Consider the following 16,236-nt stretch of genomic DNA (forward strand, 5'->3'; position numbering starts at 1 on the left):
GCAGTTTCTACTCTTGATAAAGTAGGGCAGAGTGTTAATATGCCTGCTGAAAGGAATGTGTAGCATTGCAAATCATCAAACTACTTTTACATAGATTGCTCAGTAGGTTACTGCTTTTTCCACAGAAATTCTTTTGTTACTAGCAGTTCATATATTACAACACTCATTTAACACAGTGAGCTATGAGCTATCATCAACGAGCTGGAGGTTAGATTGTTAGTTTTTTCCCCACAGTCTTTCACTATCCTGATGCAGCTAAAAAGAGTTTATTTGGGTAGAAATACATTCTTATTAGTAAAGCCAACCACTTTGGTATGGTTTAAATCCATAGTTGTTGCCTCTCCAGACCAAACACTCTTAAAATATACTACCTACTAGTATCAGTAACATGTGACTCCTACAACTTGTAATCCTCATTGTTTTAAACAACATTTCCTATTGATTGATTTACACACGTATGATTTATTGGCTCAATAGACTATGTGTGTATGATGTAAAATGCTCTCACAACCCACATTGGTATGAGTAGCGCTGTAAAACAAATCAAATGCATTTTTGAGGGTGGCTTTGTAGAACTCAGGGGCACTGATGGAGCCTGGTAGTGAGTACATTCAAGGAGAAGGAGGTTTTAGTGGGAGCCAACAAAGACCGTCTAACTGGGCACCACCAGAGCTAAAACTGGCCCCATCTGTCAATGTCTCAGTATTGGGTGATAACTGCATATGAAACATTGTATATATAACAATCCTATACTAAAGAAATAATATAATAAAGAACAGATGCACACCTAATGTGTGAGCACCAAAATAAAATACATACAGTTGAAATCAGACTCGTAGTATTTCTGTTTTGACAATACTGTACTTCATGGACTGCCAGGGTGGAGGGGCTTGTAGTAACCTTGTTTCAGCACTCCTCCGTCAATGACACCTACCCGTACACAGTCGGACCGCATATTTAGTTTTAGACACTGTAACTGCCAATATATTTAATATCATCCTATCTGTATTTGATCCAAACTGTTCGAAGTTTAACTGTAGGGAATTGCATTTCTGTGCACAGGGAAACAGAGCTGGCCACTCAGACCTAGGTTCCTGCAAGACCCACTCACAGAGCACCTGCATACTCTCTGGGTGAAGCACAGACACCCAGTTCCCCAAAAAATGAATGCACTAATGGGTGCCTGGGGACATCAAAGAAGTAACAGTGAAAATCCGCTGGCCTGCACCAACGGATCAAAAACCCTAGCTGCAGCTGAAACTCACTCAATAAACACCTGTGGGAGCTATAAAAATTGCATGCCTTAGGAAGTGGTGCCTCGGCAATAGGAGGTGCATAACGCCCAATCTGCCTCCATGACTACCAGGAGAGCTGCAGGCCTCCACAGGGGCACACATCGATTCTAGAGTTGTTACCCTTGTTCTTCTGGTGTCTATAAAGAGTAACAAAGTCATTATGTCTGAATTCTGATTATTGCACCCTCATGCTGTGTTAATCTCATGGAGTTTATTGTGTTTTGTAGGGTTCTTAGCATCCAGGTGTGCAGACCATCAGAGATGTCCTAAGTGTAGGAGGTCAGTGTACAACTGGGCAGTTAACTGATCCGTGGGACCTTTCCTTAGTCTACCCCAACATGTTGGTTGTGAGGCGCAGTAGAGGGTATTATTATTGGTATTTCCACCGCCATTGCCATGTATATATATCCATATATAGATATATGTTAATTTGTGTATAGAATTTAGTACTGTGCGTAATAAAGTACTGGCTGGGCAGCAAATGATTAGAATTCTTTGTTGTGTTGCTGCAATCTAAGTTTATAGTCCACAGCACCTCTCCTCAGTAAGCTTTGGACTGCTCTAGCTTGCTACCTTCAGAGTCAAAGGTAGTGGTACTTGGTTTACAATAGGGAGGTGCACAGTACATTTCCCCAGGACACCAGTGGCAATGGAGCCCAGTTGTTGCAATTGTGGTCCAGTGCCCCATTTGCCCTGGGGCCATCTCACCCAGATTCAAATCAGTACCTACATACAAATATGGTTTGATGAGTGAAAATCAGAAAGTGGCATGACAAGAATCTCAGAATGTAGGTCTTTTGATTCCATTCACAGTGTTGTATACAGAAATATATACATGCTAATATTAATTAAATAATGTATTTGTACAGCTTATCTTACGTGCCTCATTTTAAAAGCAAATTATACTAGTGCAAGGCATATAATATATTACTTTATTTTTTCTACTAGGGATATCCAACTCCACACTTTCTCTTTTCTCCATGTATTAAAGTTTTAGTGATGTTTTCCTCTTTGTTTTGCTTTACTATATGTCTACCTCATTCTTACTTTTTGCATGATATAGTGCCTTCAACTTCGATACCTGTATTTCAGAATCAAAACCACAAATCTGCCCTTTTTCTGTCAATCTAAAGCAGTCTGAGTTGCATTAACTTCAAACTTCAACATAGTCCAAGAGAAAAAACTATTGTTTTACAAATGATGACATGACCATTTGGTATTAGATAAGATAATTTATCTTGTTGACAATCCATCTCAAATGCAGTCTCTAGCTGTTAACAGAGAGACATATGATTGTTATCAAGTTTAGCTATATTTTGAGATACATACATTCTTCATTGAATCTTTGCCATTAAATGCTCTTTCATCTATTTTGCATCTCTGTTAGAGAAATCATTGAATTGTATTCTTAACTTCTTTTTCAATGTTGTTCGCTTACTTCCATCTGCTCAATGTTTATGTGGTTCTGGGGTGAAACTTAGTTCATTCACATAGGGGACCTCATCCGCCCTACCTTTTAACTCTTTAGAGAAGACACTCCAGAATCACCGCTGTGTTTGTGGAGCACTGTATTCGTTAAAGAGATAGCACATCCATGGTCTTCGTGCTAAAGACAAGGTATGGAACCTTATGCTTTCTCAGTAGAGCCGTTTCCAGAGTTGTGGCCATTTAGAGGACTGTTAAAATGGGCATGTGGATTGCGAGGGGAACAGGCATAGTGAGGGAGTGTGGAAAGGTAAAAGGATGCAAACAAGGAGTTTGTCTTATGCCTTATTGGTGCCATTCTCCAGTAGATTAATGTATTGATAGTTTTAATTTCCGTATTTCTAAGATGGCCCTCATCACAGTGTTGTCTGAAGTGCCCAATTCAAGATTATGCCAACCCATATTTCGGGTATGTCACATTCTGCCTGGACTAAATATAAGGTGGTTTTACTTTGAAAGTATATGTGCATCTGGGATCGAAAATCTTAGAGGTGGTTAGGTCACACGTATATTTAGGGAAATCCTTTAGTTTCAATTCATCTTATAGAAATCATACTACCCACTTACACACCAAAGCAATGTCTCACACAAATGGACCAGGATCCTTTTTTAAGGCCCATGGTCGTAGACATTTTTCTTTCTTAATCCAGCTGTATTGTCTACAAATCTCATCCTCCATGCTATATGCGACTGAAGTCATCCCAATTAATAATTGTTTTTATGATCTGGCCTGACGGCAACATTCTACGGAGACTAAGTAGCTTGACCACCTTAGCCTCCACTTCTGCCTTCATTCTAGAGCTAGGGCTAGTAAGTACTGTTGTTCAGGGTCTAGAGGCATTCTTAAATTGGGGCCTCAGATTGATTCAATCGGATGTGAATTCCTAAAGAAGATTACTTTGGAGGTGGTATTTATCAATCATAGGCAAGACCGTGTTTTTCGTAGGAATGTTTATGTGGCCTTAATTTAGTTTAACTTAAAACTGCAACATAAGGCATTCCTTAAAGACTCCAGTTCAGCCCTTAGCATGGAATTAGACGTGACTTCTTGTCATACAAATAGTAGATATGATATATTTATTCTTACCTCCTGCATGGTGAATAGAATGCGACCATATTTGAAATCATATTTAGGACACGTGTCACTCCTTGTTCGACTCCAAATGTTACTGTTAAGGTGCATTACAGAAGCACAGGAAGGAATTTGCAGACACGAGCAAATATGTGATCTTTGTAACCAGGGAATACAAGATTTTGATCATGTGGTTTTTGTTTGCCCTAATTTGCACATGGTGCAAATGTACACACATGGTGTGTACAAAGTTTTTAAGTCGCTGTTCATTAATACAAGTATTCATACTGTAGATAAAGCTTATGCATTTTTATATAATCTAGAAAATGAAATAATTGGGTACACATTTTAAAAACAAAGAAATATTACAATGTCATTGTCGATTTTATGATTTCTTTCCATCAGTAATAATTGGTCTAAATTATTGGATACTGTGTGAAGACATCATTATGTAGTAATGCACAGAGTTGAATGACGTATATGTATAAAAATGTATCATCATAAATAACGTGCGCTCCGGCCATATCCGAGCATTTCAAGACCTACAAGCCTGTTTTAAATTGGGCAATAACCAGGCCTTTCAGTATCAGGCTATCACAAATCACCTTAGACACAAAACCAGCGGATCCTCCGGCTTTGCCGTAATCGGACTCATTGACAAGTAAACAAACCCTAATCTGCCAAGGATAGGAAGCATTTATTCCACTCTGAATGAACAACAACCAGTTGATTTAAACAAAATTGACTCTATATGGCAACTTAAGGTTAATGCCCCGCCGAATGCCCTCCTTTTAGCTCTAAATCTGGCACAACTATACCTTTTATCCTCGAAATTACAAGCTCAATTCTATAAAACCTACATTCTTCTTGTACATAACACCCAGTAGGGTTGCTAAATGGACTTCTGGCCCCGGGGCAAAATGCCCGCGCTGCGCTGTGTACAGTGCAGATGCTGTACACATGTTTGCCACCTGCCCTAAACTTCAACCATTAATCCAAGAGATACACATTTATTTGAGCAATATTCTCTTATTAGATATCAAACTTTCACCCTATACGATCTTGTTTGGGATATATGGTCAAATAGACCCAAAAACAGCGGCGCATTAATCTTTGTTGCAATGACTCTTCTACGGATCTGCATAGCCTCCTACTGGAAAGACCTGAACCCTCCATCGTTTGGTCAATGGCAAGCGAGGTTATTTGCCACATACAGACTGGAGCGGGCAATTTACTAAAAAAAAAAAGGCCAGAGGGCAAAATAACGGGGTATAACTGTTTGGTGTCCTATGACCAACTGGATTGAAGCTATAAACCACTAAGTTTTCTTTTTTCTTTTCTCTTTCCAGCAAATTACTCATTCTCTTCTTCTAGAAATAACCCACTTATATACTTGCTGGAAGAAAAGAAAAAAAAAGGTACCTTAGAGTATGTATTGAATCTACTTAACACATGTATGTATTTTGTTTTTGTTTTTTCTCTTTTTTTCATGCTGTACTCCACGGACCCGGGGGGAGGGGGGCGGACACGGAAGTAACTAACACATAAATTGTAACTGTTGGAAATTTTTGCTTTAAAAAAATAAAATTAAAATAAATAAATAAATAAATAACATGCAACATACTGCCACGATTTTTTCCATTGACACTGAAATAATTTTGTGTTATGAGTTTGAGTATATTATTTATGTACAGTACTGTTATTGTCTTGTAAATATTTTTGTCTCAATTTTGGGACTAAAGCAATAAATGATTTCATCTGTCTGACTGCCACATTCAACATATCTTTCGCCCTGATTTTTGCCTCTTTTTTTGCAGCTAGATTATTCATTGCATTATCAAATAGGGAATACCTTATGCCTGGTTCTTTCTTGACACTTACAGGGTAGATTTGGTGCCTTGATTATCACCCCTTGTATCTTCCATAATCTTCAATCAAACATCGACACACTGAATGAGGCACTTTTAAGACTTGATCGAACTGGTTTGTTACCCTGGTTGTATTAGAGTGATCCCATTTTCCTGTTGCAAAAAAAATCCACCAGGAACAATTTTTTTCAATGACCTCCCTGACATATGTTTACTTCATAATATTTATGGAACACTGTTTTTATTCCTCAACTTGATTTAAGAACACTCTCATTACTAAAACACTGGATCTCTACTGATATACTGAATATTGACCTCAGAATATCAATGGAACACAGTATCGAAGACAAAACATAAAATAAATTGATAGCTAGGGCATATACAGATTAGATACTTAACTCCACATATATGTACCTAAGAGGTACATGTATCTTCAAGGTACATAGATGTGGAGTTAGGAATAGTAACTCTACACATCCCTATATGCAAAAACCTTTCAATATTTTGTTGCTCGATATTTTGTCCTCCATATTTTTGTACCAGAATGTTTTGGGGTTTGATATCAAGTAGCACATTCTGTATAAAATCATTCAATATAAAATATTGTACTTCAGTACAACTAAATGCCTTTGTTAGTTCTCGCTCAAATAACAAAACTATAGTTAAATGGGGAAGGGGATTATTATTGGTGGTACTTTATGATTATTAGGGACCAAGCTTCCTAAATCTCTAGGGCCCAACCCCTTAACTAGATTTAAGCCTCGATATAGAGAACTACCCTCAATCATAGAAAGGAAGCACCATTAGGGTCTTTTCAGTGAGCCTGAGATAGTCTAGAAAAAGGCTGCAGCATAACTGCACAAATAAGGTCATGCATGACATGTCTTGCCTTATCAGTCCTATCTCTAACTGGACTGGGGCCTGATTTACGCTTGATGGAAAACTGACAATCTTTCTGAATTTTATCCACTTAACTTGGCCCACGCATAGAGAAACCCTATCAGGGAAAGTCTCAAACCCATAGGTAACCAAGAGAAGTACTTTTGCCACAATAACCCATAAAAATGAGTCAACAGAAGAACTTTTTACACACAGCATATCTCTTGCAAATGTTATTGAAGCCCCCATGTGCTGCACATTGGAAAGGCGTAAGCAAGGGAGGCCTAAATTATTAAGACACAGCCCCCACATGATTTTAATTTGAGGGCTATAACAAAGGGCAACTACTCATTTACCAATTTGCTGTTTTCCTACTATCTTTCCAAATGTCATTTAGTTTGTTTTATTTACATACTAATAACTCATCTTTGCTGAGTATTCTAAAGAGCCAAGCCTTCCCAGGCTTTGAGACAGTACAAGAGATTATGGGTTCTATTGAAAATCGCAATAGGGGTACAATAAAATCTGTATTGCCTTTTTGCCCTATTTTGGAGGGAATACTGTCACAGATTTCAGAGCTAAACGAAGGTTGGCTGTGTACATGGAAAAAAGTAAATCAGCCAGTACACAGACTTGTTACAGGCAACTGTGTGTATGGACTAGATACATAAAAGCCCTGGCAAATGTTCACTCTAACCCAGGTGTTGATGAATAGGACCTCAATTAACCTAAGAATGTGACAAAACAAACTACAGGCATTTCATTTTCTCCTATGCAGGCCATGGTTAACCTCCATCAAATAGTGTGACAGGGTAGCTAGAGCTAATATGTTGCCAATTATGCCATAGGGGGGCCTGAAATCGGTCTGGTAAATGGGGTAGCTGCGTTTTCGGGCACAAAGTCTTCTAGTGCTTTTACGGACACACTTATGTATGCTTTAATGTTTGATGCCCAATAAGGCTATCAAGTGAGAGTTCGGTGGATTACATTGTTTGCCCTTCTTTTAGAGAGGGATGCAGGAGGGAGTCCCTCTAAGACTCAGTTAAAGATGTACTCCCAGAGAAGGTGCAGAAGCTTGGGGTCAGTTATAACAAAACAGTACATACAATGACACTTTTTAATGACTTTGGCCACTTTGTTAGCATTAACCAACACTCTCAGTTAGCTGAGCCTAGTGTCTTTAGCTCTACTGTTTCTCAGTCGGCCTACATAAAGTAGAAACCATGTGTCTAGCTCCCCAATCTTCTTTTATGCACTACAGTGTGCCTATTCAGAAATATGCATGGTTCCATACAAATTCACTCAAAATTTGACTACATAGTTAATTGCAAATATATTATTTGATCATTCTCATTTAGATCCTAAACACTGAACTAATTGGTCTAATGTGTAAATATGCTTTAATAAAGTTCTTTGAAATGTCTCTTTATAAGACACACTACAAAAAAAAAATAAGTTCCACATTTGCCACCAAACTGATTAGGACAGATATCTTCATCTAATCGTGTTTTTTTAATGCTAAATACTTTACAATGAATGAGCGTTTTAAAGCAACATTTCCTTAAATTTTTCTGGGTGATATGCGGCAGTGTAAAACAAATAACAATCAACTCTCAAGTGAAAGACCAGTATATATGCTTTGCTATAACATCCTTCTTGAAGTGTGAGATGAAGTGTCATCGCAGGATGGCTATATATATATTTCAAGGTGGATTGTGTTTATTTCAGCAAAACAGTCACCTTGTCTTACTGATTTGTTATAATGAAGGTCTAAGATGAATTTTAATAGAGGTGTGTACTGCTGAGATCACATATGTCCTCCATGTCCCTGTCAGAGATATGAAAATAGTGTGGATGTCACATTGAAATACATCCCGCCGCAGGAGTGTTTGTGACCTCTATAAATTGTCTAAGAAGATATTTTCATAACTGCACTAACATTGTGAGGAATCAGGCAATTCTAATTTTGCAAGGGAAATCAGTATTGATTACATTGAGATGACTGGTTAACTTGGGTTTCTTGCCTATAAATAACTGGCTTCTTCTCCAGTGTACTGTCTCAACAAGTAGATGAACATTTTATCACCGAGTTATTTTGGATTCTCTCTACATTGCATTCTTAGACTCACACTAAGTACTTTAATATCTGTATCTATATATCATACTTATTTATCTCTCTCTCTAGGTTAGTAGTAGGTAGATATAGTTAGGACCTAGTTTCCATAGGAAAAACATTTTTTGACATGCCTATAATTTTTGCACCGGTTACCGAATCTTCACAAAATGTTTCCAAAAATATGCAAAGATGGGTCTTATTGTGCATGGAATGTTTTGGCATGATACGTGAAGCAGGGGGAGGAGAAAAAGGGATGGTCAAAAAAAGTGTGTTCCCTATCTGTAAAGATTTTGAACAAGATTACAGTCTAAACCGCTGGACAGAATTACACCACATTTGGCAGAAAGGTTGCTCTAGGTCTAGAAATAGACCTTTTTGTTATTTGGTGTATATTGGATCAGTAGTTTTTGAGATATTAAAGGGAAGAGCAAATACTATGCAACTATTTCACAATGAATCACGACTACACGTGCCAACAGGAATGTTGTGATTGGCTCGCTGCAACATGTGCAGAAAGTTGTGGACACCATTTTATCTAACCGGACACAGGTTCCGGGGGCTCAAAATAAAATTTCAAGTGATGAAAAGGGGTAGGGTAGAGGTACCCTGACTTCATGAGTGGAATATAGGGATTTTGTGGGACCCCTTATGTGTACAAGATGTCGAAAGATTTTATTTCTGTATGTGATATTCGTGAATTTGTCGAGGCGCTAGGTGCTGCCCCCCCATGTAATATTGTGATGAATTGGCAAATATCAGTGACAATTTAAAATATATATATATATATTTACATACTTACTCAGACACTAATGCACTCGCTCAGACTCACAGTCATAAACCTAGACAGACTCTTGCGTCCAGTCACAAAACCACTCAGAGACTCATGCATGTACTCATCAACCTACTCAGATAACTATGCACACACTCACAGACACACTGAAATGTTTACACACCCACTCACACATGCACTCAGAGACTCGTGCACCCACTCACAGACCAACTCAGATACTCACCCATTACAGACCCACTCAGATTCTTGCACACCTATTCTCAGACTCACTAAGACACTCAAGCACCCACTCAGAGACTTAAGATTCCATTTACAGGCCCACTCAGACACTTATAATCCCATCAGAGAGCCACTCAGGCACCCACTCACACAATTACTGAGACACTCATGCACCTACTCACAGACCCATGCAGATACTCATGCTCCCACTTACAGACTCATAGACACCTACACACACAAACCCACTCCCATTCATGCACCCACTCAGAGACACACTCGGATACTTATGCACCCACTCTAAGACACAAACAGACACACAAGCTCCTATAAGGAGACTCACTCATAGACTCATGCACCCACTCACAGACCCCTTAGAAACTCAAGCACCCACTCACAGACTCACTCAGACACTGACTCCTCACCCACAGACCCACTCAGACACTCATGCACCCTTCATTGACCCACTCACAAATTCACTTTGAGCCTCACACACCCACTCACATACCCACACACACACTTACACATCCTTCACAGACCTACTCAGACACATTATGTATGCACTCACTCCCCTATTCAGAGACTCCCACACTCACTCAAATATATACTCAAACTCATCAGATGCACATAGACACACTCAGACACAGACCTAGTCAGATACTGACACACCCACTCACAGACCCACACAGACAATTCCAAATCTACTCACAGACTCACTTAGAGACTCATGCAATCACTCATTCACCCACTCAGGAGAATCATGCACTCACATGCAGACCTACTAAGACATTCACTCATCTACACACAGACTCACTCAGACACTCACAGTACCATTCACAGACCTACTCAGACACCCATGCACCCACTCACAAACCCACTCAGATACTCATACACACACTCACAGACCTACTCAGACACTGACGCTCCAACTTACAGACCGAGTCAGAGTCTCATGTCCCACTCAAAAGCCAACTCAGAGACTCACACAATGGCTCACAGACCCACACAGACACTCACGGACCCACTGACAGTCCCATTCAGACACTGCAGACCCACTCAAACAATCATACACCCACTTACAAAGACACACTCAAACTCTCACTGCACCTCACAGACCCAATCACACTCTCACATACCCACTAATAGACACACACAGACATTTAGACACAAACACTCAGACCCACTCAGACACTCACACACCCACTCACACACCTATTCACAGGCTCACTAACAGACCCATACAGCCACTCACACACCCATTCTATGACCTATACAACCCCTTACACACCCACTCTCAAATGCTACAAATTACAGTTAGGAAATTCAATTTAAAACAACCTAGAGATTCACTGAAAAAAACAAAGGTTAAGGAACGTTATAGTTAGGCTCAGATTTCACTCATACAAACCATAGAAATTCAGCAGTTATGCTTACCTGAGCTTACTATAACTTACACCCCACAATGCACAACTTATGACTTCTCATATTACATCGCTCATGGCATGGTGAGTGACATCACTCATGACATCACTGATGTCATGTCAAATGATATTGCTGATGACATCACCCACAGAACCACAAAAACACCCACTCATACCCCATAGAGCCTCTCATATGACCAATCACACACTCACTTAACCATTCACAGACCCATAACCATTCACAGACTCATACAAGTACTCACAAATCCACCCGCTGATCCATAGAGCCACTCACACACCTAGTCACTCATTCATATAGGAATCCACACAGCCTCTCACTCACCAATACAACTAGCAACTACACAACCACTTACTAGCCCACACAGTCACCCATACAGCTACTCTCACAGTCACATATTAACTCATAAAGTCACTTACATAGCTACTCACTCATCCACACAGATACTCACAAACTCACTATTCATACAGCCACTCACATATCCATTCATTCACCCATACAGCCTCTCAACAGAGGTACTTATTCAGCCAATCAAGCACTCACACACCCACTCACACAATGACTTACACACCCAGTCACACATCCAAACAAGCAGTCGCAAAGACACTCACTAACCCAAACAACCACTCACACAGACACTCACTCCCCCATACAGCCTTTCACACACCCACTCAGTTAACTAAATACCCACTCGAACAGCCACTCATTCACCTATACAGCTACTTACACACCCAGTCACTCACACATCAACTCGCTCACTCACTCACACAGCGACTCACATAGGCACTCACTCACTAATACAGGCACTCACACAGTCACTCATTCACACATACACCTACTTACACACCCACATATTCACCAATACAACTACTCACATAACCACTTATCCACCCATACAGCCACCTACACACCCACTCACACACTTACACTTACACACCCACTCACACACCCATACACTCAGGCATCTACTTACACACATATACACAGAGGCACTGACATAATATATGTTAGAAATATTATCGCGTTTGATCAGGTCAATTGGCTAAATCTCTGGGAGACTTTACAAAGGTTTGGTTTTCCGAGAAATTTTGTGCAGGCTGTTAAATCCCTCTACTCTAAACCCCAAGCAAAAGTTTTAGTTAATGGTGCTCTGTCGGAATGGTTCAGTATCTAAAGAGACACTAGGCAGGGGTGTCCTCTGTCACAATTAATATTTAATTTATATATTGAACGCCAAGTTTGCTGGCTCAGGGCGATTCTCTCATCAAACCTTTTAAAATTGCAGAATTAGAGCTAAAGTTTGCTCTCTATGCGGACGATCTCCTTATGTATACTTCCTACTCCGCAGAAGCTATACCTAGTCTGTTTGAGAAGGCTGAAAAATTCGGTGAAGTCTCTGGATATAAAATCAACAAGGATAAGACCGAAATAATGGAATGGAACTGAGCCAATGGAACACAGGGGGCAAAGTGTTGAATTAGATACCTTGGGATCCATCTAGCCCATAATCTGGTAGACATACCAAAGATTAACTGGAAGAGGGTTTCTAAAGAGGTTGGTAGTCTGCTAACGCGATGGGAAAACCTTCCTTTGAATATCTTTTATAACTCGATTCCATTATCCTTCAGTACAAAGGATATCGCTAAACTCCAAGGTAAAGTTGGATCTTTTGGAACTAATCTTGCCCAAAATAACTTTCTTTTATAACTCGATTCCATTATCCTTCAGTACAAAGGATATCGCTAAACTCCAAGGTAAAGTTGGATCTTTTATATGGGCAACTAAAACCCCCAGAATTGCTTCGAAAAAAAGCTTAGGAGAGGTCTCTATGTGGGAGGCCTTGCCTTACCTGATTTACTCACTTACTGTCATGCATTCCATTTTAAGAATTTTAGAATTTTGGCCAACAAAACTGATTCTTCCTCTTTAGGTTTACTATTCCAGGCCATGCTACAGGACGTTCCGCTGGGACAGGAGTTTTTTCTCTATAAGTTTGGTGATCCCAAGTTCTAAAAAAAAGTTAGACTTAAGATTTTGGGAGCAGCATTAAACAACTGGACTCATATCAGAAGGGTTCTGAAAATTCCATATTATACAGTACAGGCTCCAATCTGGCACTCTCCCGGCACTCCTGAATGTCTCCAGGATCAACTCTGTCAACCATTTAAGTTAGCTGGTATTAGATTCTGAGGAGACCTCCAGAAGGATTTGCAGTTGATTAGTTGGGAGTCACTCTCCAGTTTGACCTGTGGGACACTGTCAAGATTCAAGTTTTATCAGTTAGCTGCGTGGTGGGCAACGCAGACCTGGGGCAATGAGTATGCAGTCTAAAATTCGATTCAGTCTCTAGAACGGGCAGTTGGAAACGAGAAGTCTCGTTTTGGTACTGGGCCCTTTTGGAAGCAGGGTAAGCGGTGGAAACGGAAGTCAGAAAACTCTGGGGTAGTGTTTTTGGAGGCAATGATGAGGAAATGTGGAACCTCTGGTGTGACTCTTTTTCCATGTTGCAGGCAGTAGTTAAACCAACTACACTTAGGAGGAATCATCTCTATACTGCCTACAGATTTTATTTGACTCCAAGGAAACTATCTAAAGTGACCGGGAGGGTATATAACTGTCCCAGGTGTAAGTATCCAGCAGCAGACGATTTTCATATGTTCGCGGACTGCCCGAGAATCAAGCTTTTCTGGACTGAGGTATGTGGCTTTTTAGAAGATGTGCTGCTCCAGCAGGTGGAAGTTAGTCCTAGGTTAATCTTTTTTGGTCTTTTGATGGATTATCATGTGAATGCTCCGCCCTCTAAATGTATGTTTTATGTAATAATTATTGCACGGAGGGAAATCTGTAGGGCTTGGAATTCCGAAATTCCTCCCTCCTTTGCGGACTGTCTGAAGCATATTATTTGTACCAGCGAAACTGACATGGCCTGCGATAATACAAGTATACATAAGATTTGGGCGGCCCTAGTGGCCTGGAGGGAGAAGTAAAGTCGGTCCTATGATTATGCCCGGGTACTGTCGGTCCTGTTCTCCCTAGTAACATACGGTCTTCCAGGAGCTGTGAACAGGAGTGGGATAAGGAAACAGTATTATCTTGAGGGAGAACTCCTTTTCTCTTTCCATAGGCCTTCCACAAGGGTTGAATCAGAATTGGCCAGTATGGAATGGATGGAGGGATCCCATCAAGAACGTCCCTTAAGGCAAGTATGAGGACATAAATAAAATGGAAATATTATCACTCATTAGTAGTACACAAATTATACTAATTTAAATTCTTTAACACACATACACTTTTAGAAAACACTCACAATCACGGATGATGTCAGCACTTATGTCATCACTGATGTAATTTCAGATGTCATCTGTGATGTAATTGACCATGTCTTGAATGATATAATATGTGAGTTCCTGAGCAGTGTATGGCAGGGGGTGTATGTTATAGTTAGCTCCGATAACTATAACTGATACATTTCTGAATTCCAATGGCTTTCTACATGTGAAATCTGAGCCTCACTATAATGTCCCTGTAACCTTTGTATGGCAAGCATTCAGAACTGCTATTGCACACGTTTACTGTACACATGTCTCCTTTTATGCCCTACAGCATTGTTATATATAGTAATTTAGCAGAAAGAAAAAGTATACAAAATGTATATCTGACAAAGTGAAATATATTGAGAAAAAATGTATTACAACTGAAGAGCAATTCTGAAATAGATATAAAAATGCAGTTTAGGATTAATATAAGGGATACAGTAACCCCTACCGTACATTGTATGAATATTGAAAGTCACAGAGCAGTTCCAAAATAATATAGAGGAACAAGGCCAAAGGCTGAGTTCTTTATAAGTAATGAAACTCCGAGGTGACTTGCAATATCCTTACCATGTACGCCAGGGGGTACTTTATCCCTTGTAATACATGGTTACACCATCAACTTTCCCACAAACCACTTAAAACCTTGGTGCATAGCTCTTTCATCTGAAAGAGCAAGCATGTTTGCAAACATGAAGAATACAGATAAAACCTCTAGTGCAAAATTAAAACATAACTTGTATTAGAAACAGTTCTATACAAGTCAGTTTAAAAATAAATCCTGCAATAGCTTCGAATGGTTAGAAACCTTCAGAAAGATTCTAGCTTTTCTCTAAGGAGGGCAACAAATAAAAATATTCTCTCTGCTTGTCATTGTAAGCTATTAACATAGAGCAGATGAAAGAAAAGCAACTTCTGGTTTTGTTGCTTTAGACAGCTGATTCACTTGTGCTCCATGGCCTGACCAGCCTTTCACCTCGGCTGCTGGCTCTGGCAGTTGACATTGTGACATCAGAAAAAGACTGTAATAACTTATAATTGTTGAATTCTGACGTGTTTTCTTTATAATCAGTGACTGGGTGTGTCACAAGTCACCAATTATAATGAAATTAGAGACTGTCATTTATACCGTGTATTATAAAGTAATTCAAGCACTAAGCCTTTGGAAAGTGACTATAGTAAACCAGCTATCGACTCGAGGAGTGCAATAGATTGTAAGACAGTAACCCAATTCACCTCTTATTTCCTGGTCATTCTTAAACCACCGTAGTTCAGCCGCTGGTTTGCTCCCATTTGTCTTGCATGTAAGCTGAATCATATCTCCCTCCAGGAGTGGTGATTTAAACCCACTGATTTGCGGCAGTTCTGGAACACCTGTCAAAACACAAAGAAGAGGTTCTATGAAGCTGTTTACATCTTATTGAAGGTTTAGCCCTAGGTTACAACTGACACTTGCAATACTTCCAACACTCACAGAAAACCTTCCCAAAATGCGAGTAGGGAAAATTTTACTGAATGTGTGGCGAACATGCAGGAATTGGTGAGGGACTAGAGCTACCGGAAGTCATTCTACGTTCCAGGCATTACAACCTGTCATTGGGGTAAAATTGTGCATTACGGAAGACATTTCAGCACTAATACCAGTCACTTGAAATCACAGCCTTAATGACTTGGGGCTTAATTTCAAGTTCTGAGAAAAATGTCAAATTTGTACACATAGGGACCTATTTACAATAAACTGTCAGATCGCAGTGAGCTCCA

General features: G+C 39.7%; 1 protein-coding gene across 2 annotated transcripts in view; it reads right to left on the bottom strand.

Annotated features, from left to right (window-relative positions):
- CADM2 (cell adhesion molecule 2) overlaps window positions 1-16,236 on the bottom strand; it is a 1,787,353-nt gene that overhangs the window by 390,534 nt on the left and 1,380,583 nt on the right. For both annotated transcript variants that reach the window (XM_078658341.1, XM_078658340.1), the window contains exon 4: window positions 15,712-15,849. In XM_078658341.1, the coding sequence (XP_078514467.1) occupies window positions 15,712-15,849 (138 nt within the window). The remainder of the gene's footprint in view (window positions 1-15,711; window positions 15,850-16,236) is intronic.

Source organism: Lissotriton helveticus, chromosome 8 (assembly GCF_964261635.1).
Source record: "Lissotriton helveticus chromosome 8, aLisHel1.1, whole genome shotgun sequence".
In the NCBI taxonomy this organism is placed as follows: Eukaryota; Metazoa; Chordata; class Amphibia; order Caudata; family Salamandridae; genus Lissotriton; species Lissotriton helveticus.